This window comes from Scyliorhinus canicula, chromosome 12 (genome assembly GCF_902713615.1).
Source record: "Scyliorhinus canicula chromosome 12, sScyCan1.1, whole genome shotgun sequence".
Lineage (NCBI taxonomy): Eukaryota > Metazoa > Chordata > Chondrichthyes > Carcharhiniformes > Scyliorhinidae > Scyliorhinus > Scyliorhinus canicula.
In genome coordinates this window covers 140,114,980-140,139,659 of record NC_052157.1, presented here as the reverse complement: position 1 = coordinate 140,139,659, position 24,680 = coordinate 140,114,980, and the positions used below count along the sequence as shown (strand labels likewise).

At 44.4% G+C, this 24,680-nt stretch overlaps 1 protein-coding gene across 3 annotated transcripts in view; it reads left to right on the top strand.

The window, feature by feature from the left end:
* The first annotated feature begins 1,591 nt into the window (after nt 1-1,591).
* sez6b (seizure related 6 homolog b) overlaps nt 1,592-24,680 on the top strand; it is a 1,051,857-nt gene continuing 1,028,768 nt past the window's right edge. For 2 of the 3 annotated variants that reach the window (XM_038814277.1, XM_038814276.1), the window contains exon 1: nt 1,592-2,010. In XM_038814277.1, coding sequence (XP_038670205.1) covers nt 1,970-2,010 — 41 coding nt within the window. In that variant the 5' untranslated portion in view covers nt 1,592-1,969. The remainder of the gene's footprint in view (nt 2,011-24,680) is intronic. The other variant, XM_038814278.1, reaches the window with a different exon arrangement.

Genomic DNA, 24,680 nt, shown 5'->3' with positions numbered 1-24,680 from the left:
GTAGGGAGAGGGTCATTAGTCATTGGTTTACGCTTTCAGTGTAACACATTCCTGACAAAATCATATAGCTTTTTTTTTGTGAGGGCAGTGGTTCTCAGTTGCATTGCAATGACAACATATTGAAATACATCTTAGGAATAAACCGCACCCTCCCCCCCCCCCCCCCCCCACTTAATTCCAGACCAGCTGTTGCTGAGATACTTAGGGTTTCAAGGTGACAGAGGTCAGTTTTGAGAAGCATTCTCACAGTGTAAAACTCTGTTGCTAGGCAGGGTTTTTGGGAGGAGGGTTATCATCAGTTGGGATTTGTTGGTGACGGAGGGGCAATCTTTTCTTAGAAAGATATTGGGTTTTGAAGTTAGTGTCAGAGAGACGCTCCTCCTGGGTTTAACTCTTTCTTGTGGCTTTGTTCACACAGTCCATGGGAAACACACTGCGGTGGCTTGACAACAGAAACCAGTCACCTCAGACCCCAATATCCTTACGCAGCCAGCAGTCATAAACAATATGAGCATTAAAGCAACAGTCCTCAAGCTTAACTCCATTGTGAATATGGAAGCATAAAGAATGGTGCCCACAACATATATAGATATATCTAATACAGGAAACATAAACACAATGGGGAGGGGGGGGGGGGGCTAGATGGACATACTAAAAAGGTTAGATGTGAAACAGAGTTAAACTTTCAGGTTGATGATCTTCATCAAAGGTCATCAACCTGAAATTAACTCTTTACTCTTGCTCCCCACAGAGGCTGCCAGACCCACTGAGCTTTTCTAACATTTCTTGTTTTCTTTTCGATGTCAGACTTTCAGTTTTTGCCATATTTTTGCTTTTGTGTCATGTGAGAATGAAGTAAGGCTGGGAGGGAGGAGGGTATAAACATTAACTTTTTAAAAATGTGTTCATGGGAATGTGGGCGTCACTGGCTGGGCCAGCGTTTGTCAGGCGTCTCGAATTGCCCTTGAACTGAATGGTTTGCTTGGCAATTTCACAGGGCATTTAAGAGTCAACCACATTACTGTGGGTCCAAAGTCACGCGAAGGCCAGACCAGGTAAGGGCGGCAGATTTCCTTCCCTGGAGGACATTCGAGCGCGAACCGGGTGTTTTTTTTTACGACAATCGGCAATAGTTTTATCGTTAGACTTCCAATTCCAGACTTTTGTTGAACGCAAATTCCAACATGGGCGGGATTGGGATTGGGGTTTTTCCTCAGGGCATTACCCTGGGCCTCTGGAGTGCTCGGTCCGGTGACGATACCAGCACATCACTGCCTCCCTTGGACTAGATGGGCTGAGTATTCGGTTTGGGGGGGGGGGGGGGGGGGGCTGTGAGGTGGAGATGGGAGTCTACACTTGGGGGGGGGGGGGGGGGCGAATAGAACCGGGGCAAAGGATTGCAGATGCTCCAGGAGAGTAAGTTTCACATTTAAACAATCCAGCCGGGAAGGCATTAAGGATGTACCCACTGTCGTTCCCCCCAGGCGAGAAGGCTGAGGGAGAGGGAGAGGAAGGGCTGAAGGATGGATTCCCTGTGTGATACAACTTTAACAGCCCGCAGTCTGGCGCCAGCTGAACGTCATGTTACACGTGGGCCGGGTTCCGGGCGGCTGGAGCTGTCCGTGGTGCTGACGGCAGTCAGGAGTGGTGGCAATCCGCTCTCGCTCACTCACTCTGTCTCACACACACACACACAAACACAAGTACAACGCGCTCTGCCGGGCCAAGTGCCGACTTCAGCTCCAAGCCAGTCTGTCAAATCCAATTCAAACCAGCCACTTCTCCAGTCGCGGAGAGGGGAGGAGGCGGGAAGAAAGGGAAGCTATCGTCTCAGTTTGCTGGGAAAGTAGTTGGATGTGACAGAGGGAGAGAGAGAAAGAGAGAGACAGATACCCTTTCGATGTGATCTGACTACCTCTGGAATGGATAAGAGCGTCCTCTGTCCCTATCGGTTGGAAATGAACGCGATATGTTTGCTTCTGGCTTTCCTGGTGAACGCCCACGGTCAAGGTAAGACATGGGGATGGGGGGGGGGGGGGGGGGGGGGGGGGTCGGCTGTAAAAAATTATATAGTGTGCATGTTTTATTTTTTAAAGTCTGTTCATAGAGGAGCGGATGCCCGGATTCAATGGGATTCACGTGCACGGCAGCCAAAACAGATGCAGAGAAATTCCTGCCCCCTTTCGTTAGGAGTACTTTCCAGTGTGTTGGTGGATTTTTGGTGGCACATTATAGACCCAGTCTGGTCGAGAGTGCACCAGGGGCGACTGGGTGTTATTAATAAGCTCCAGAGGTGCTGGATGGCAGTGGGGTTAATGGGAACAAATAACTACTTGCCGAACGTGTGCTCACTGAGCCCATATTGTAAATATACTCCACCGGATTTCACCAGGCGATCATTTTCTTAACACATGCATGTTCGTGCCGGCTGTTTGGCAGTCTGCATAAGTGCTATTATAATGCATCTGTGTGTAATCAGTGAGAGAAATAATCTCCTCAAGTTCTGAATAATTCCCAACGAAGCATTTCCAATCCCAGTGTTTATCCCCTTTCATCAGTTTGATTAACCTAATTGGCATCAGATAATAGAAGCAATGACAGAATAGTTACTGAAGGAGGGATGTGTGGATTCATCTTTTCACAGCTGGGCTCTGTCAGGGTTTTGTTGGGATGGGTGGTGTTAATTCTCCAGGTTTAAGTCCAAGTTTATTGACTGCAGGAGCAATTTTCTGTGCAGAGTGTTCGTACCAATGGGTGTTCGTTGAAGCGTTCCTTTTATTTCGAGGTACCCCTGCGTCGCGTACACTTGTGTTAAAAGATGGTTTTGCTATCGTCCAACTCCGTCTTCGCAATTGCGCCCTCCACTGTGGAAATCGGCTTATCCAGTCGCTCTCTGTGGCTGTTCTACCCCACAAAGCTGGTCACCAGTGACTCGTGGCTTGTGCAGCAGATCCACTCTTGGGTCTATCCATATAGAAAAGTCAACGAGCGAGAGGTGGAAGGCTACTGAATGTCCGTTTCCAAGTGACAAAAGTTTTTTTTTGTAGTTGAAACTTCGGTTTGAATGTCACTCCCTGTGTCCACACCGTTTCCCTCCTGTGTGTGTGTTCAAAATTCTTGTTGTTGTTGAAGGGCACGACAATGCAACAGAATCGCCGGCAGTGAGGGGACAGAGCAAGGATGGGAATGTCACATCATTATTGTCTGCAGTGTGCCCCACTACCCGAAGGTGGTATTTACAGTGATGTGCTTTAATAGTTCGGCTGGCTGATTTTGTAACTCGCGCGAATATCACCAAACGACGGGGAAATCATCAGGTCGTCGAGTCTGTTCCAATATAACCACCCAATCAGACTTCTCCATTTATACTTCAGCAAGGTAGATAGGCTAATGGAAGGACTCAACGGGTAGACCATGTTTCATGTTAAAAGTTACCTTTGAATAGTTTTGCCTTCGCCTTTGGAACGGGTGGAAGCGAAACATTTCTGTTTCCTGCCCCTTGTAAAGTGTCTTCTAACTCGTGTGCCTTTAGAAATGTTTAATCACCATGAACCCAGGTGCCTCTCAGTTTTTAAAAAATATTCTGATATTCCTTGTTTGGACTGTATCCCAGAGGCACTGTTGTGAAATCCTCTACCATGTACGTTTGCCTAAATCAAATTATACAGCTACTGTTACACAGAAGTACAGGTCCTGAGGTGACACCAGGTCCAATTGGGCAGCAGGGTAGCATGGTGGTTAGCATAAATGCTTCACAGCTCCAGGGTCCCAGGTTCGATTCCCGGCTGGGTCACTGTCTGTGTGGAGTCTGCACGTCCTCCCCCTGTGTGCGTGGGTTTCCTCCGGGTGCTCCGGTTTCCTCCCACAGTCCAAAGATGTGCGGGTTAGGTGGATTGGACATGCTAAATTGCCCGTAGTGTCCTAATAAAAGTAAGGTTAAGGGGGGGTTGTTGGGTTACGGGTATAGGGTGGATACGTGGGTTTGAGTGGGGTGATCATGGCTCGGCACAACATTGAGGGCCGAAGGGCCTGTTCTGTGCTGTACTGTTCTATGTTCAATGTGAAAGCACATTGTAGTTTTATGCTCTGGAATTCTGATCTGAAAGTAGAGAGCTGCCTTTGGTCATTCAGAGATATTAGAGCATGCAATTTAGTTTATTCCAACAGTGTTCTCTTCCCTGAAAATAAGTCCGTGTCTTTGTCCCTTTCTCAGTATTCAATTGTTTATTGCATTTCTTTGCAATGCCTTCATTGCAAATTAACTGTAGTGAGGTTGAGAAGAAATAATCTCATCACGAGCAGAATAGCACCACTATGACAGTGGATAGGACGTGGCAGGAGACCAGTTGGCAATGGCTACCTTTTTATCACTGTCACAACCTTCGCTCCTTCCTCTTTGTGAGACTGCTGCCTTACAGTATAAGCCCTGCAGTGTCAACAAGGCTGTTTCACAGGCTGTGCTTCTGAATGTTAAAGGATCAGATTTCAGCTGGAGGTCTTGAGTGTAAATAAACAAGTCTGTTCAGAAGGACTCTTGGAGAGTGTGCATGATCAATTAGTTTAGGGTGACCATGGCAGTCTTCCTAGCTCAGATCTTTAAAACTGGACAATAACAAAACTTCTTTCACTGCTTGCAAACGGGCATTATTTGCAGCACTGACCCAAGAACAACTAAGTAGTGGGAGTAGGTCACTGCTGGCAATGGTGTTGTTCCAAATGTTACTTCCAGGATCCTAGTGGAAATATTTTGATTCTTATAAATCTAAATTGACTGGAATTCTGAAGAAAAGACATTGAGATTAAAATCCATAATCCACAGTCCAATTAGGTTTTGCAGCTCTTGGATATCAAGATTGTTTACCAAAAAAATTGTGTTTTAAAAATTTTAGAATCAAGATAAGGTTTTAATTACATTCATTCATCACAAGATTACTGATGGATGAATAACCCAGGCTATCCAAACTCCTGTGAGGAGTGAGCATCAGCGATTCTTTATCTTACATGGAGCTTGGAAACGGTAAAACGTGCAAGCAAATACTCAACCAATGCAATAAGTCAACCAAATGTCAATCTCTTCTTTCGTGGCCTTGTATAGCGCAGTGTTTTATTAGGTGAACACATTTATGAAAATGAAGGCCGGACAAAGACCAGTTAGTCCATTAAACTTGTCTAATACTGTCATGTTGCAATGGAAGCATATCAAGACGCCACATGCGCTTCCCTCCTCCAGATCCTTCTGCATTCTCCAGGAAGAAGCAAAAAGGAGAAAAAACCTTTTGGCAAATTTAGAAAAAAATGGGAAAATCCCTTTCTGACCCCTAAAGGCGTCCAAATAAGTTCCAGTTCATTGAAATGCACCTTGTCTCAATAACCACCTATATTTTTATATGCAGCATTACCAAATCAAAATATTTTAATTGTTTTAAAGAGCTCAATCAAATCTTCTGTCTTCATTTTTTGAAAGTAAAAGAGTCTGACTATCCCAATCACAGTAATCGAGGAGCTTTCATTTCAAGTCAGTGGATTCTCACTGGGCTCGGTATTCCAGAAGAGGCCCTAGTGTTGAAATGTCTTGCTTTGTTTTTCTTTGTGTATCCTGGCAATAGATCCAAACAGCCTATTGGCTTTTGCAGTGGCTCAGGAGAAAGACCTACGGGTTAGATCATGGGACCGGCCATTGGCTCAACCACTCTGGTGTTCAAAATCCACATCAGCGAATCATGCAAATTACATTTATCTGCCCTGTTCCCATATCCTTGAACTTTTTTTACTTTGTCTGTCTCTCCAATCTAATCTTTAACCATTTATGAACTAGATCTGCCATCCGCTCCGTATCCCTGAGTATTTGACAAGCATACGCATGCTTGATGGTGCTGCTGCCGACATGTCTAACATTATGGTTATCTATTCTGAAATATATTTTCCAGAGAAAGGGTGGTTGCATCCCTGCACCCCAAACGCTCATCTCATTTATGTCTACTTTCTATCTCTGTTCCTCATCTAAGGTCCTTACTCCCGAAGGTTCTTTTGTTATCATCCGTATTGTTGTGGACAGTTCCAAAATACCCTCATCCAGCCCACTGATAAAGATGATGAGGAACAACAATTCTCGTACTGATTCTGGCAAGATTTCACCAGTGACTGGTTACCAGGCACAACTGCTTGTATTAATAACTGTTGTCTGTCAATGAGAATACAGCCTGTTCTTTTTCTAACTCATCCCACAAGACTGAACCTTATTCGGTGCTCATTGTGCAACATATACTTTTTATATGTAAATCCATATGGTGTAAATAAACCATATTAATCCGGTAAAAGACGTTGCATTTTATTCCTCTTAGACATGCCTTTTAATCCTCTCATTTAGCTTCCTGTAAATTATCTTGGATATTGATTTCAAACCAGTGCAGTCATGAACTTCAAGAAGCAGAAATGCTGTCTTAACGCAACTGATCACAGCTCTATTGTGACCAGCATTAAACGAAAGATTTCAACTTGCAGTTTTCTGCTCTTCACAGTATGAGTACTTTGTCAGCCGAGGAACGGTTTAAACAAATCACTTGCAACTAATATCAAGTCATGACTTTTCAGTTACTTTTACTTATTTGCCTGAAAGTGGCAGGTGAGGGGATCTGGCGATAGGTAGCTTAGGTGTCAAATCCACCCCCAACATGAAAATGAATTCAATATCCTTTGTGGGCTAGTGCCAGCAAATAATGACGCAAGGAAGCTGCGCATTTGTCGTTAAAAGCCCAACTAACCCACCAGACTTCAGGATTTTGAGGAGGAAAAGCCACCTGCTTTTTGGTCTGGTGTATGTTGGAATCCAGTGCGCACCATGTGGCTAATTCTTCGTGCCCTTCAGCAAACTTAAGACTGGGCGAGACAGCCTAGTATGCCAATGTCACTTGCATCCCATGTATATGTGTGTGTAAAGCTATGCATCTACTAGATGGTTCGATTAGTCTTTCGCCCCTTAGCTATGCATCTACTTATAGATTTACTGGCTCTCTGGGTTTGGGTGCCATTCATAAACAATTCAAGCTTTATCATAGAAATATCATAGAATTTACAGTGCAGAAGAAGGCCATTCGGCCCATTGAGTCTGCACCGGCTCTTGGAAAGAGCACCCTACCCAAGGTCAACACCTCCACCCTATCCCCATAACCCAGTAACCCCACCCAGCACTAAGGGCAATTTTGGACATTAAGGGCAATTTATCATGGCCAATCCACCTAACCCGCACATCTTTGGACTGTGGGAGGAAACCGGAGCACCCGGAGGAAACCCACGCACACACGTGCAGATGTGCAGACTCCGCACAGACAGTGACCCAAGCCAGAATCGAACCTGGGACCCTGGAGCTGTGAAGCAATTGCGCTATCCACAAAGTTACCGCGCTGCCCCATGACATTTATGACATCCCCTGATTTATGACATCCCCCAAGGCCCCCCAAAATATATTAACGATTATCCATTACTTTGACGTATTCATCAGTTTTGCTGGTTTTTTTTCATAAAAGCCTTGTTAAAATGAAAAATCTGTTCTCTTGTACTAATGTGCAGTCGAGTTCACTGCTCCTGCTAAATCATCTATAAATATGACAGTGTATTGTCATGGGCGGTATTGGTGTTTTCTTACTGTCTGTGATCAGTATCTTTGTATGTAAAGTGTGTGGGTTTTCTTGAACTCACTGATTGTCTTAATTAAACTAATTAAAATAATCCCAACAACAGTGCCTTTGAGCTGCATGCTGGAAAATGGAAATAGTTACTCACCGCCACAGTTCCCTGCCAGCTTCACGTTTTAAAAAAATGAGTACTAAATGACACCCGTGTAATTTCTCGCTGGGGAGCCGGTTAATTTCCGGGAGGCCGTTACATCCGATGTCAATCTAGCTGAAGAGATTGAAACAAATGCAAATTGGGGTTAATGATATGCTCGCCATATTTGGGCAAGATCCGGAACTTGCCTTTGGGAGCGGGCCGGTTAGATGGCAAACTGAATCACACCTAGCGCGAATCTCGATTTTGGGCTTTCCCGCTATTTAACCGGCGCGTCGAGATCTGCGCTGGCCGCGAATCGGTGGTTAAATTGCACCCGTTGAGTTTCAAATATTTATTTTGTCCATGGTGAAACCATGGTTTTTTTGTTGATGGTCTACTTTTAATCAAGGGATGTGAGAATTCCCCAGGTGGCTGTGAATGTTTGGTTTTTAATTAAGTACTTGCTTGAGAATCTGGGGTGCCTGGAGCTTCAAATGCCAATGTTCACATGATTTGCAGTGGCCACTTTAATAGTCTTTGTATTCAAAATTTAAAAATATTGACTGGAAGTTCATAATATAATGGAAAATGACTGTGAATGTAACGTAATGTGCGTGTGTGTGTGTCGGGGGGGGTGGGGGGGGGGGGGTGAGGAGGGAATGTGAATATACTGCAGTTCGCATTGATGAGTGATAGCTCTGAATTGTGTCGCATAATTTACACTGTTACATTGGGACAGCAAAGCCAAACACTCATTTTAGCTCACATAAATGACCGAGTAGTCTTGTTCGCATCTAACTGCCAGTTACATGTGAGTAATTCCCTGTTGGCCCCATTCCCACACAGAAGCATGAGTCATCTAGTGTGGACCAACTAGGAACTTTCAAAAAAGTCTTAAAATTGAGCAAATGAATTTGCCCCAGTGTAAAGTTTATGTGGTGTTCTGATAGTAATTCAGATAAGCATATTTCATGATCGTTATCAGAGGGATTCCTCCTGTGACCAAGTGGTATAGGTCACTGAACTGGTAAAGCACAAACCTAGAACAATGCTCTGGGGTTCCAGGCTCAACTCCACCATGGTAGGTGGTATAATTGTCCTGTAGCAGGCACGGGTAATCTAAAAACAAATGTGTGTCCGGAGGGGTGGGCACCACAGGGGAAGGGTTGCTTTATCGACCCTCTTGATGCTTTTTGATTTGATGTTTTAGGTTTAATTTGCAATTTCCTTCTGGGTTCAAGCAGTATCCCTTTAACGACCTATCCATTTATTTTGTTCCTCAGCTTATTTTAATTGATTTGCACAAAATAGCGTTCATCCATCTCCTTTGGCGCGAATGTTCATTAATATTTACCCAAAATGGAGGCATTATTGCTCTATTCTACAGAATGCGAAGGAAGGTCCATTCTTCTGAATCTCAATACCACCTTTCCCCAAGTACTCTGCTCAGGCCTATCTAATGCATGCAGTTCAGCTGAGTCTCTCTTTGTTGGATTCAGAACACTTTGTGGACTGTAATATAATCCATGAAGGATCCTCCGTTGAACTAATCTTATCCATGTGAATCTCAATCGTTGATTGACAACGTCGGCTAGTGAGTGGGCCGCATGAGTGGCCGTCCTTCATCTTAGTGGACTGCAAGATTGAAATTGCAGTTGACGTTGTGTGCAATCGGTACGTACCTTGCTTTACCTGTGCATCACTACAGTCCTATTGATAGGGGGGAAAAACTAGGTGGCTGGAAACCAGCAGAATGTGGCAACTCTGCACGTGGGCAACAATCAACAAAATGTCTCATGGGTCACACTCAGAACCCTGATGGGCTGCATGTAGCCCTGGGGTTATAGGCTAATCAACACTGAGCCAAAAGTTATAAAAGGTTATATGTAATGAAGTTTTTAAGCATTCAACTTCCCCCCCCCCCCCCCCCCCCCCTCCCCCCCCCCCCCCCTACTGAACATCATTTGAGTTTCGGCAATGAAGTGATGAACATTGGTTTCTTGCTGGATTTTTTTAAAAGTTCAATTTCTGAGAGGTTCTATGGCCGCCTACTATCTCTGCAATACTTCAGTGGTCTCTGGAGTTACCAGAGCTGCGAAAAACATTTCATGGGGCAGATTAAATCTGTTGATATGATTTGGAACCATGCCTTCATAAATGTTTCCAGCATAACTACCATCCCTCCGCCTGCTGTCCACACTAAAATGGAAGTGGCCTCATCGAGGGTGTTACCGGGTGAAGCAGTTCCTGTATTCCCATGCCAAGGAAGGATTTACTACTGTTGCATATTAAGGGGGCAGCAGGGTAGCATGGTGGTTAGCATAAATGCTTCACAGCTCCAGGGTCCCAGGTTCGATTCCCGGCTGGGTCACTGTCTGTGTGGAGTCTGCACGTCCTCCCCCTGTGTGCGTGGGTTTCCTCCGGGTGCTCCGGTTTCCTCCCACAGTCCAAAGATGTGCGGGTTAGGTGGATTGGCCATGCTAAATTGCCCGTAGTGTCCTAATAAAAGTAAGGTTAAGGGGGGGGGTTGTTGGGTTACGGGTATAGGGTGGATACGTGGGTTTGAGTACGGTGATCATGGCTCGGCACAACATTGAGGGCTGAAGGGCCTGTTCTGTGCTGTACTGTTCTATGTTCTATGTTCTAAGTGATTTCATTAATGACAAATTTCATATGCTTTAAATAATGCAATGGACGGGGAGAAAATAATGCAATAAAGGGGGAGAGAGTGAGTGTTAAAGACTAATTCAATATCAAAGATTTCAATGACATTCCGAAGCCACAAAACCTGTGCTGTTCCAGTTTTATAATGCAATCAGATCTCTTCAATTATGTTGCAACCTTGAAGCTCCCTCTCAGTAATTTGTTATTCTGTATATGATGGCACTTTGCAGCATGGTATCTACATATGTGTCCTCAGTAGCCTGTGAATCTTTTTTTTAACATAAAAAAGATATATGCTCCTTTTAATTTGCCTTAAAGGCAGATCCATTCTGTGCGAATGTAGTTGAACTGTGAGCATTAATATGAATGCTGTAATAGATCACCTTTTCGTCAAATGAATAATTCTGGAGTAATGCAATAATAATTTATCGCCAGTGACCTGTTGGATTTAGAACACTTATCGTTGACATGCTACTCCAGTGGCCAGTAAACCTCTGACCCACATTTACCTATTGGTTTTATGGTCCACTAAATAGTGATGTTTCGCTGGCCTTCCGCTAATGTTAATTAGTACTGTCCGAAACTAGTTGCATCAGTTTCTCACTTGTATACCTTAGAGTAAACGTGAACAAGTGCACATAATACGCATCTTGTACTTCTGTCCCAATATGCTATAAATTTCAACATGTTGTCTTTGAAAATTATATGCGATGGGTTCAGACAGTTACCCCCAGGGAGTAAAATTAAATACTGAGGGCAAGTGAGCAAGATTAAAGAGGTTGTCAATCATTATTTATCAGGATTGATTTTGGCTACAAAAATACAAGGGTTCCCATGAGCACGCACATTTACATTTGTGCCTGACAAGCAAATGTAATAAATTGTCTGCCTGTCTAAGTGCATTCTCTTGCAAATTTTTACATCGGAGCTCAAAGTGTAGATTGCACCATGTAGCTTGGTTAGCAAATGTGTTACGAGCCTTCTGTAACTCTTTTGACATGGTATATTGATTTCCAAAATTTTCAGCAGCCATGTCTATTACCAAAGAGCAAAGCTGGCTGATTCTTCGAATTGTGTTTGTTGCAGGCCATATTGAATCTATTATAAATCATTGTGTTATTGCTACCCAATCAAGGGGGATGTATAGCTGGATGAAAGGACCCGATAAAACCCTTTTATAGTTGCCAAGAGCTTTCACTGTCAAACAATTGTGACTGTTTGCCAATTTACTTCCTTTCGTGTGAGGGTGTGGGATGTTTTCTTAAATATAAAGTTGAATTTATAAGGTACTTTTTTTAACACTATCACTAACAATTTCACATTATTGAGAGACATTTTAGATTTATAGTTGCTTTGAGCTTTTTTGTTAAAAAAAATATATTATTAGCTTACTATCTCCACTCGGGCAGCAGTCTCCTTGTTTTCCCTTGCTGAACTTGCCATCCAAATTCTCATCATTTCATTGCGTAGGAGAGAGTTTCAAGAAAACACTACAAATTAAAATGATCAAAGGATGCCCCGTATTTTTCATGTTAAAGTGCACAAATTAGTTATCTGGTCCTTTTCAAGTGTTGAAACATTTTTGAGGTTGGACTTTTTTTTAATTAAGGGGCAATTTGGTGTGGCCAATCTAGCTGCCCTGCACATCTTTGGGTTGTGGGGGTGAGACCCACGCAGTTGCTGGGAGAATGTCCGTGTGGAGTTTGCACATTGGCCCTGGCAGGGATCGAACCCGGGTCCTCGGCGCCATGGGGCAACAGTGCTAACCACTGTGTCACCGTGCTGGCCAGAGGTTAAACTTTGGCTCATTCACTGGGCACCACAGGAAGAATTTTCCCTCCACTACCAATCTTTCCTTTTTGTTTGCATGTCATATACAAAAAGGTTTTCATTTATGTAGTGCTTTTAACGACCACCGGATGTCTTAAAGCAATTAATAGCCAATGAACTACTTATTGAAGTGTGGGAAATATGGCAATTAATTTGCGCTCGGTAAGGTTCCACAAGTGACAATATGATAAAGTCCGATGTGGGAACAGAAATAGGCCATTTGGCCCATCGAGTCTGCCCCACCGTTGAATGAGATCATGACTGGTTTGATATAATAATCCTCAATTCCACTTTCCCGCCTTAATCGCCATAACCCTTAATTCCCTTACTGATTAAAAATCTATGTCAGCCTTGAACATACTTAACAACTCAGCCTCTACAGCCCTCTGCGGTAAAGAATTCCACAGATTCACTAATCCTTGAGAGAAATTCCTCCTCATCCCAGTCTTAAATGGGAGACCCTTTACTGAGATTATGCCCTTTGGTCCCAGACTCTCCCACAAGAGGAAACATTCTCTCAGCATTTACCCTGTCAAGCTCTCTGAGAATCCTGGGCGCGATTCTCTGAGCCCCGCGCCGGGCCGGAGAATTGCCAAAACCGCGCCACGCTGCCCCGACGCCGGTGCGCAATTCTCCGAGGTGCGGAGAATCGGTGCCATTTGCGCCGGCACGTTTGGCATGGCGCCGGTCGTGGGCCGCTGTACAAGGCCGGGCCACCGATTCTCCAGCCCGGATGGGCCGAGCAGAAAAAGCAGAGTCCCGCCGGTGCCGTCCACACCCCATCGCTGCCGGCAGGAACTCTGCACGAAGAGTCGGGGGGCGGCCTGTGGGGGGGGTGGGGGGGCCTCCGATGGGGTCTGCCCCACGATCGGGTCCCACCAATCAGCGGGCCGGCCTCTCCCCCCCTGGCCTACTTTGTTGCGCGGCCGGCCCCTGAACCCCCACGCCATGTTGCGTCAGGGCCGGCACGCATGTGTGGGTTGGCGCGGCCCAACTGCACATGTGTGGGTTGGCGCGGCTCCCATTTGGTGCCGGGAAGGGAAGTGATCCAGAGCCGGGATCAAACCTGGGACCTTGGTCTCATGAGGCAGCAATGCTAGCCACTCCGCCACCATGCTGCCCTGGAGTGTCAGTCTTGATTTTTGCTCTGAAGTCCTGCAGTGGAACTTGAACATGGAGCTTTGTAATACAGAGGTGAGAAAGCTACCAATGGAGCCACAGCTAACAATGCAAATGCACTCTATTCTTTTCTGTCTCTGCCTGCTTCAAAACCTAGCATTCTCTCACGCCTCATCCCCTCTCCTCTCCCCAGCCTCTAGTTGATTTCATAGTGTCCTGTTCTGTTTCATTTAACTATTTTTAACCTTGTTATTGCTGCAAAATTGCATTGTGCTCATAACCTATATGAAATCGTAGCTAATATTTGTAATTCCCATTAATTATTTTTTAATTCATTCATGTCAATGTAGCCTTCATCTGTACTGTTGTCTGCAATGATTTATTACTTTTGAATGAGGCGGGATGGATTTTCTAAAATAGATCCCTATAAAGACACTTTTTATTTGACCACTGACAGTTTCACATTTTCTGTCATTTCAGATTCATGGTTTTTTTTTATTGAAAAGCTCAATGCAATCATTAGTTGGGAACCGCCTCCAACGTGGTTAGCAGTGCTACCTCACTGTGCCAGGGACCCGGGTTTGATTCTGGCCTTGGGTGTCTGCGTAGAGTCTGCACATTCTCCCCGTGTCTGCGTGGGTTTCCTCTGACTGCTCCGGTTTCCTCCCACAGTCCAAAGATGTGCAGGTTAAGTGGATTGGCTATGTTAGAATTGCCCCTTCGTGTCCAAAAGATGTGCAGGTTAGGTGAGGTTACGAGGATAGGATGGGGGAGTGTGCCTAGGTAGGTTGATCTTTCGGAGGATTGGTGCAGACTCGATGGGCCAAATGGTCTCCTTCTGCGCTGTAGGGATCTCGATGGAATCTCCTCCTGCTCCTTTGTAGAACTTGTCAGAATTCTCAGAATTGTACTTTATGGGAGGCAGCCCATAATTTCTATTTCCTCTTTTTTTCTTTATTTATACTTTTTTCTTTGCGTCTCCTAGACTGTCCTCTTCCCAAATCATCGATAGTCCTCGACCTTCCTGCACTCCTGCCACCATGCCAGACTCGACTCCCTTTAGAATAAGCCTATCCTTCCCATCTGTCTCCTTTGGCTTTTTCTGAAGGGCTTGTTGCTTCTCTTGAGCTGCTTCCTGACAAATAGGAACTCTGGCTGCCCCATCCTAGTCTCTCACTGACCTTTCTGATCGACATGCCAGCTGGGGGCTAATCTTGCTAATCTCCTCTGCCAGCGGGTTACCTGTCGTCACTCCTCTCCCCTTCTCCCTCAACTCTGTTGTCATCAACTCTCCCATCAAGAAATAAAATGACCCTAGTCTTCTTAATTCTTGCAAACTGGCACCCCATCTCCAATCTCCGTTTCCTCTCCAGAGTCCTTGGGCATGTTGTCACCTCCCAAATTCCATGCCCATCTTTCCTGGAACTCTGTGTTTGAAGCCTGCCAATCAGCTTTCAACTCTGCCACATTACAAGAAACAGCTCTATCAAAGTCACAAATGACTTCTCGTTCCACTCTTGCAGTTACCTCTGCTCCCCGCCGGGTTGGGGTGAAACCCACGCGGACACAGGGAGAATGTGCAAACTCCACACAGACAGTGACCCGGGTCTGGGATCGAACCCGGGTCCTCAGCGCTGTAGGCAGCAGTGCTAACCACTGCGCCACCATGCTGCCCTTTGTCTCCTTATTTAAGGAAAGATGTAAAAGTGTTGGAAGCACTTTGGAGAAGTTTTACCAGACTCCTACAACAATTGGGTGGGTTGTCTTATGAGGAAAGGCAGCACAGGCTAGGCTTGCATCCACTGTAGTCTAGAAGGGTAAGGGTGACTTGATTGAAGCATATAAGATCCTGAGGGGTCTCAAAGGGTAGATGTGGAAACAATGTTCCCTCTTGTCGGACCATCTAGGACTAGGAGTTAGTGTTGAAAAATAAGGGGTCGCTCATTTAAGAAGGCAATGAGGGGAATTTATTTCCTCCTGAGGGTTGTGAGTTTTTGGAACTCTTGTCCTCAACAGGCAGTGGAAGCAGTCTTTGAATGTTGTTAAGGCAGTGCTAGGTAGATTCTTGAATAACAAGGGAGTGAAATGCTGTCGGGGATAAGCAGGAATGTGGGGTTGAGGTTACAATCCAATCAGCCATGATCTACTTGAATAACAGGCTGAGCTCGAGGGGCTGAGTGTCCTGCTTCGAGTTCGTATGTATGTTCCACTGTGAAATTTGAGGTCAACCAAAGCTCTGCCCTCCGTGTCGTAACTCACACTAGACCGTTTTCATCTATCGCTGCTGTTCTTATCGACCTACATTGGCTCCAATTAAGCAGTGTCTTGACTATAACATTCTCATCATCATTGCTTTCAAATCTGTAGAATCATAGAATTCCTACAGTGCACAAGGAGGCCATTCAGCCCTTTGAGTCTGCACTGACCCGCTGAATGAGCAGCCTACCCAGGCCCATTCTTACCCCCCCCCCCCAACCCCACCTACCCTGCACATCGTTGGACACACTAAGGGACATTTTTGCATGGCCCATCCACCGAAGTACCATATCTCTGGACTGTGGGAGGAAACTGGAGCATCCGAAGGAAATCTATGCAGTCACTGGGAGAAAGTGCATACTCCACACAGATAGTCACCCAACACCAGAATTGAACCCAGGTCCCTGACATTAGGATAGCTGTGTTAACCACTGTGCCACTGTTCTGTCCCTTCTTGGCCTCTTTAGCTCTGTAACTTCCTCAAGCCCCAAAGCCCTTTGAGATTTCTGCACTCTTCTAATGCTGGCTTCTTGAACATAGTAAATAAAGTCTTGGCATTTATGAAGAAGCATTTTACACATCCATTAGAAGTCCCAAAGCACTTTACAGTCAATTAAGTACTTTTGAAATGTCGGAGGCGTGTCAGTAATTAGTGCATTTCAAGCCCCCACAAACAACACTGTTACTGAACCAAATTATCTATTTTTCTCCATGTTGATTGAGGGGTAAGTATTGGCCAAGACACTGGGGATAACTCATCTGCTCTTCTTCTTAAATAGTATCATGGGATCTTTAATGTCTACCTGAGAAGGCCTCGGTTTAATGCCTCATCCAAAGACACCTCTGATAGGGCAACATCACTCAGTTTTGTGCTGGCGCATCAGTGTTAATCGATATGCTCAGGTGATGGAGTGGGACTGGAGCAAGAGTGCTATCCACTGAGCCACAACTGGAACATCCTTGATTTCAATCACTTCTCACGTTCATGGTCAATCTTTTAGCTTCCTAGACACGAAGCTTTGCAATTGTCTCTCTAAATCTCTCTTTCTTCCTTTCAGACCTGCCTCTTCGATCAAGTGTTTAGTCTTCACCAAAACTATCTCAATATGTAGTTCAGTGTAAAAGTTTGCTTTCTAACGTCCCTGTAAAGTGCCTTGGAATTTTAAAAACAAATATATCTTAAATGTGCTTCGTAGATTGTTGCAATTCATTTATCGTCAATGTACTTTAAGATTGTTTGCCTTCCATTCAAGGGAAATCATCTGGAAGTACCTGTTTTAAGAGCTTTTTTCTCATTGAATCCTCATTCAGAGAGGTGTGATATTTAGTGCTGTGAGCATTACAGATGACACCCAATTTTCAGTATTTTCCTTCTTAGCAGAATTCTTTCACATTTGCAATTCTGAAGACAAAGTTTTTCAAGTGTTTTTTTTCCCCGTTTGGAACAAGCTGTTGATTCAATTGGCTTTCATTGGGCTGGATTCTCTGATCTCCTAGCTGCGTGTTTCTTGGCAGCACGACGTTCGCTGGTGGCGGCATTCTACCTTCCCGCCGTTGGTCAATGGGAGTTCCCATTATAACCGCCCCATGCCGCCAGGAATCCGGTGGGAGGGGCTACGCTCCTGACAGGAAAAGTGAATTCCAAGGACCAGAGAATTCCGGCCATTGTTTCGGACTTAAGTTAGTCAATGAAAAGATGCAACGTTGATGTCAGCCTAATATTTCAATATTTTCTTGGTTTGCTAAGATTTCCATTACCAAGCCAGTATTTTGATATCAAACCAGAGCACAGCCACAAGCAAATCAGCTGCATGCTGAATCTGCATTTCTAGAAATGTCATCATGCCTTGAATACTGCGGAGTCCAATGTTCAGGAAGCTGCTGGTGTTTGTCAGCATTACCCCAGCGAAACATTCAGCAACATTCCAGCGGCGACACGTGCATGCAATAATGTGGAAATCCAGAAGTTCACTGTTGAGTCTCCTTCACCGCCACGGGCTGCAGTTGATGGAAATTAATTGAGTCGATGAGGAACTCCACGCTTGTGCATTGTCTCACTGTAAAAACCAATGAAAAAATGTGTGCCTTATGAGGTGTAACTGGGTTTTTACCTGCATACTAACGTCAAAACTGCTGCAAAATACCTTCATGAGCCTTGGAAGTCATTTCATATTTGTTGAATGACCGATTTCTTCATTTTTAGTTTCTATCATACACTTTGCTATCTCAAGCTTAAAATAAAAAGTGAAGGGCAATAAGTAATTTTAACTTTCTGATTTGCTGTGGGCGCTTACTTCAATGTGATTGACTGCTTACTGACATCGTTGCTGCTGCATCCCAAGAAATCCCCTCGACTTGGCGCGAGACTTAGACTGCCATTGGGGAAGGGGGAAACCATATCACAAATAACACTGGATCTTTGTGTGCAGCTTTCTACCAGGTTAGAGTTGAGTGTCCAGGAGTATCATAGAATCTCTACAGTGCGGAAGAAAGTCAGTGCGGCCCTTCGAATCCGCACCGATTCGTGATACCTAAGTCCATGCCCTGACCCTATCCCTGTTCCATCCAGAAGGTGCCCTGCAGAAACTCACCAAGGTTCCTTAGACAACACCTTCCAAACCCACGACCACTATCACCGAGAAGGGCGAGAGCAGCAGATACCTGGGAACCCCACCAACTGGAGGTTCCCTTCCAAGTCACTCACCGTCCCGACTTGGAAACATATCGCCGTTCCTTCACTGTCTCTGGGTCAAAATCCAGGAGCTCCCTCCTTAACAGCACTTTGGGCGTACCTACATCTAAAGGAATGCAGCGGTTCAAGAAGACAGCTCACCACCACCTTCTCAAGGGTAATTGGAAATGGGCAATTAATGCTGGACTAACCAGCAATGCCACGTCCCATAAATTAATTTTAAAAAAATTAGTTTTATACAACACGAAAGATGGTAGTTAGAAAAGCACGGTGTTTGTTTCTTCATAGGGGATTTGGAGAATCTCTGGAGGCTTTTTGTTGGTCCCAGCCAGGTGGTCAGTGGCAGGATGTAAAAGCTGGTTTTATGGAAACTATAAGGCTGAAGGGACAGAGATGAATAGGAGTCTCTACCATATTGCTGAAGCATTGTTTTTGATAGCCTGGTTATGAAGCACTATTGATCAAGTTCAGCGCCACCATTTTGAACAAGGAGCAGAGCGTAATTATTTTGGGGCATTCCCATCAATAGAAATAGAAATAGAACAGTACAGGCCCTTCGGCCCTCGATGTTGTGCCGAACAATGATCACCCTACTCAAACCCACGCTATACCCGTAACCCAACAACCCCCCCCCCCCCCCCCTAACCTTACTTTTAAGGACACTATGGGCAATTTAGCCTGGCCAATCCACCTAACCCGCACATCTTTGGACTGTGGGAGGAAACCGGAGCACCCGGAGGAAACCCACGCACACACGGGGAGGACGTGCAGACTCCGCACAGACAGTGACCCAGCCAGGAACCGAACCTGGGACCCTGGAGCTGTGAAGCATTTATGCTAACCACCATGCTACCGTGCTGCCCAATAGGTAAACAAATAATTGGCCGAAGTACTTAATTACATGCCCTGGTTATTTTAGCTACATGCTGGTTGAGTTTTGGAGATCAAATGCAATTTATGCCAGTAAAATTTGTGACACTACAATTCATTAAGTAGTTGTTGCCCTTTTCCTGGCCTGTAAAGACTAACGTGTGATTCATCAAATAACGTGTGTGCATCTTGCTGCTCTAGTCTGATCATTTGCAAACTAAACCTCCATCCAGGTTTGCAACTACATACCGGACTAAAGAGAAAAATAGCAAATCCATTACTCTTAAGCATTGTAAGCACCACCAGACTCTATGCCTATCTTTTTCATTTGTAATGCCACATTTTATCTAGAAGGTAGTTCATCTAAAAATGGTGCAGTAAGTTCTCTTCATTTGCAGTTCACCAGCGCAGTAGGTAATGACCTGAATAATATGTGTGGCAAAGTAGTATGTGTGCGTGTGTGCACATGTACACATGTGGATAACTCGACCACTACACCTTTATGGATGATTTCTAGGACATGAATTTTCTTAGCTGGTCTAAAATTAGACAGCAAACTAAGTGTCACATAGTGTTAAAACAAGACATGATCATTCCAAACCAGTAGTTGCCAGGGTGTTAATAGCTTAAATGAATGCTTTTAGAACAGACTTCTCTTTGGAGCTTTCAAAATCCTATTTAATGATCATGTTCTGCTTGTTTTTTAAAGCGTTTTCATGTATTTTTTAAAAACTCTGTGCTGGAGAAACAGACGTTCTCCGATTTGATGTTGCAACTCCATTTTGCTCTACGTTTTGCTCATCCTAGTCAGGTATAGTTAGTCAGTTGCACTGTACAGCTTTGTTCACATGGTGCATAATAAATTCAGCCTTTGTGATGTGGCTACTGCACCAGGTGTGATTTTGTACCTTGAATATCTCTTGGCGCCTTTGAGTAAGATTACAGCTGAAATATGGTCAGTTGTATGCCTCCTTGAGAGGACAGCATTTTAATCTGCCTGGCCAGCAATCTATAGGGCTCTTTAGAACCTTGTGATTCTATACATTAGCGAGTGGATTTATGTAGCACTTGTCAAAACTGTTCTTTAAATGCAATATTACACCTTGACATTATCCTGAACTTGTGATAACATGGGTTTCCGGCAAAACTATGGACCTGTGATACAACTGGCTGTAGTACATTTCTGACTTTAAATTACAAAATTAATTAAAAGGAAAGATGTCAATTGGTCAATGTTGATTCCATGACTTGGCAGCTTTTGTAACAATGCAAATCAACATGAGTTCTTTCACATGAAAGCAAATCAGTAAGGGCACTGTAAATCTGAAATACACCCCCAAAATGCAGAAAATACTCTCCACAGGCACTGGTAGATCTGCAAAGAGAAATCGTGTCAGTGGGCCGCACTTTAGCTACCGAGGCGAGTAACTTGAGTCGAGAAATTTCCCAATTCTGCAGACCCACTCTTGGTTTAAAGGGCTTTGTTCGGCTCAGTTTTCACTCTGGGGGAAGCCATGCTGACTCCAGAGGCACATCCGAGGCAGCCACAAGGGCAGGCGAGTGTCGAGACGGGGTTAGAAGGCCCAACGCGCTTTTTTCTTGACTGGTTTGAACCGAGCTGTTTTAAGAGCTGCTTGGTCCTGCTTTCTGCCAGCTAGCGCTGTAAAAAGGATTGTGTCCTCCCATGGCTGCGCCCCATTTGCACCTCACTGCTGCTCAGCGCTTCACTGCTCCTATCTCAACTGGGCCGGAGTGAGGAAGGTCGGGGAGATGGGGGGTGGGGGGGGGGGGGGGGGGGGCTTTGGAATTATAACCTCTCCAAGGTAGTTATGATTCTCTGTGACTGAGGCGGTCACTCCACTGATGCAGGAAGCATTCAGGTGATAACTCAATGCGTTCAGCCTCATCCAAACAAATGCTGTAGGATAAATATTAGGGAGATATTGCAGCACTCAGATTGCCCTTTGGTCCCCATGAGTTTGGTCTGTAATCAAATCACAGCCTGAGAGGACAGGCGTCTGCTCATACAAATTTGCGGCCCCACAATGTTCTGATGTCATCTCTGGTTTAGTGTTCAACATGATGAGGTTGAATTGGGGAGCTGTAAACGTACAGAATAACTTGCTGTTAATTATAATAATCTTTATTGTCACAAGTAGGCTCACAAACACTGCAATGATCCTGGAGCTGTGAAGTAACAGTGGTACCCACTGTGCTACCGTGCTGCCCATTTCTCATTTCTTGCTAAGTAATTCAACTAGGCGGCACGGTAGCACAGTGGTTACCACCGTTGCTTCAGAGCGCCAGGGTCCCAGGTTCAATTTCTGGCTTGGGTGACTTCCTGCGCGGCGTCTCCATGTTCTCCTTCTGTCTGCGTGGGTTTCCTCCAGATGCTCCGATTTCCTCCCACAAGTCCCAAAAGACATGCTGTTAGTTGAATTGGAAATTCTGAATTCTCCCTCTGTGTACCCGAACAGGCGACGGAATGTGGCCTGTTAACAGTAACCTCATTGCAGTGTTAATGTAAGCCTACTTGTGACAATAAAGATTATTAAAAATGTAACTAATTAGAAACCAAAATAAATAATATCATTTTTGTCGCGCCTCGGCGGCTGTGTCTATATCGTTTCTGATGGAGCTTTTGAAAGATATATTTTATGCAGACTGGAGCAATCCCAAACATCTAGTAGTTTCTGTAAAGTAGAATTCCCTTTCAATTGCCTTTTAAAGTTCACCATGTTCCAAATATACCATATTGGCCTCTAGCTTATTTTAACACAATTGGAGAAAGGCTTCTAAGTAGGTCATGTTGAGATGTTTTCCGTTTGATGAGACAGATTTAGGAGTTCTTCTCATCATCAAGTAGAATGACGGAATTTATATTTTTTATGCAGCTGCTGAATATGTACAGTCACGAATTAAAAGTACTGTATTTCAATGTTTATTTTATGCTGGGCAACGCAGTAATATTTTAGACTGTAAAAGATTAAAAGCAATTTTCAGTATGCTGTTCCTTATCAATGAAATTGCAAAACCATTAGACGGTTAACAAGGGTCGTGTGTATTTGCTGTGGAAGCATTTTACCAGCTGGCTGTATGCATGACTAGTTTCACATTTTTGTGCATTGGAGAGTGACAATTTTTCCTTTTCTTCGTTGCAAGATATAATTTGCCTGGAGAACATCTGAACTATCCCGCTTCCCTTTTGTCACAGCAATGGAATATATGGTAACTCTCGAAGCAAATTTAAATGAAACCTCATTGATCAATGTGCAATTTTGCTATCAAGTTTATTTAACTAATGGCCATTTTCAATATTTACCAGTTAAAAGGCACTTTCACTTAGTCTTATATGTGTCATCGCTCGGCTTTTTTGTTTGTTACATTTTGGATCACTCGGCACACTTATTCTCTTCCTTGTCTCTTCAAGGACGTTTTGTATTAAATGGCAACAAGTCTTCTCCAAGGGGAAGGATTATATGTATAATTTCATAGCAGTAACAAAATTCCCCTTTGGGCAAACATCAATCCAAGGCAACGAGGTTTTGGAAACAAAGGTTCAAATGTCTTAATCTCTTTCCAAAGGGTCATAGTCCCCAGCAGCAACTCCCTTTACCTCTCCCCCCTCCCCCCCCCCCCCCCAATGATTTCTACAGAAGAGAGTTACACGTGAAAGAATTTGAGGCTATTTTTATCCAGTGAGTAAAATTGTTCACCGCCCCACCAGAGGAATGGAAATGGACTGTTCAACTTGGCTCTTTGAAATATCAAGCATTTTTTATTCTTTGTGTTGTACTGGATTTTTAGTTTTGTGTGAAAGGAGGGAATACTTTTTCTTTGGCATAGTTGTCAGCGGTGTTGCACTGCCTCTGCTAATAAGGACCAACATAGCTGATTCAAATTGAAAAGGAAACGCAGGGCAGAAAGGAAACAATTAATTAATTTATTTAAAATAAATTTAGAGTACCCAATTCTTTTTTTCAATTCAGGGAAATTTAGTATGGCCAGTTCACCTACCCTGCACATCTTTAGGTTGTGGAGGTGAGACCCACGCAGACCAGGGGGAAAATGTGCAACTCCACACAGACAGTGACCCAGGGCGGGGATCGAACCCTTGGCGCTGTGAGATAGCAGTGCTAGCCACTGCGCCATCATGCCGCCGGTGTCCATTACTCTTCTCCTGACTTTTTTTTAGTAAATGGGCCCCGGAAGTGCAGAAGGTTTTAGATTAAACGAGCAGCATGGTTGGCGCAGGCTTGGAGGGCTGAAGGGCCTGTTCCTGTGCTGTACTTTTCTTTGTTCTTTGTTAAACCCCGGTCTTTCCAAACTTCCATCTGACAATGTACATCTGTGACCAGCAATGGTTAACAAGCATTAAAAATACTAAACGTTTTTTACCGGTTGGCTTGTGGGTGAAGTTGACGGTTGCAATACCTGTCTCTTCACTTTAGATTTCTTTTCTGATGCCTGTGAAATGCTTCTGTTTGGTATTAACTTTTCAAATCATAATGTCCTCTCATTCTACTTAGTCATCCTTGCCTTTCTCAGATCATGGCCCACCTCATTGCTCACATCACTGCCCGTGTGTTCCTTCAGCTGAGAAAGAGAGCTGGCACAGGCCCTTGTCCTTCATGTTTCAGCATCTCTCTCTCTCTCTCTCTCTCTCGGAGGAGCTCACTTCCATAGCTCGACTGCAGACTGGAATAATTGAAGCTGTCAGATCTGACGGTCTGAAATCCTGAGATCTGAACCTACCGTATTTCTGCCCAACCGAGAAATGTAAGTAAAGGAAGTCACAAGTTAACTTTAATTTAGGGAGTGCCTTTAGGTTGGAAGTTGTTGGCATCTGAAATTGGCTGCCCCTGAGTCAGTGGCTTGCTTGAAGCATCGAAAAATGAAATGAAAAATGAAATGAAAATGAAAATCGCTTATTGTCACAAGTAGGCTTGAAATGAAGTTACTGTGAAAAGCCCCTAGTCGCCACATTCCAGTGCCTGTTCGGGGAGGCTGGTATGGGAATTGAACCGTGCTGCTGGCCTGCCTTGGTCTGCTTTCAAAGCCAGCGATTTAGCCCTGTGCTAAACATCCCCTTAATGTAAATAATTGATGAATGGTGTAACGCGGAGCAGAGATAAAGCCGCAGACTTGCGAGAGCATGAAGTACATGAAAATGGAGCAGCATCGGAACACTAGGATGGACTGTGTGACTACAGTTTGAGGTGCGTTCGCTTTATGGGGGGGATCGCTGTTCTTGATATCTTGCCCTTCTGTTCCCTTAATTTAGAAAATGTTCCCCTGCTAAACTCTTAAGCAGGAGGTGCAGTAGATTTCTATGCATAAATATCAACGTCTTGGGTGACTTTGCAGTCACGATGCTACAGAGTTTGACCTTAGAAGAAAATGTGGTTTGTGATGTTAGTCTGCAGAATTCTTGGTTTAATAATTGCCCTTTGGTTTTTCTCAAAAGACAAATTTTACCATT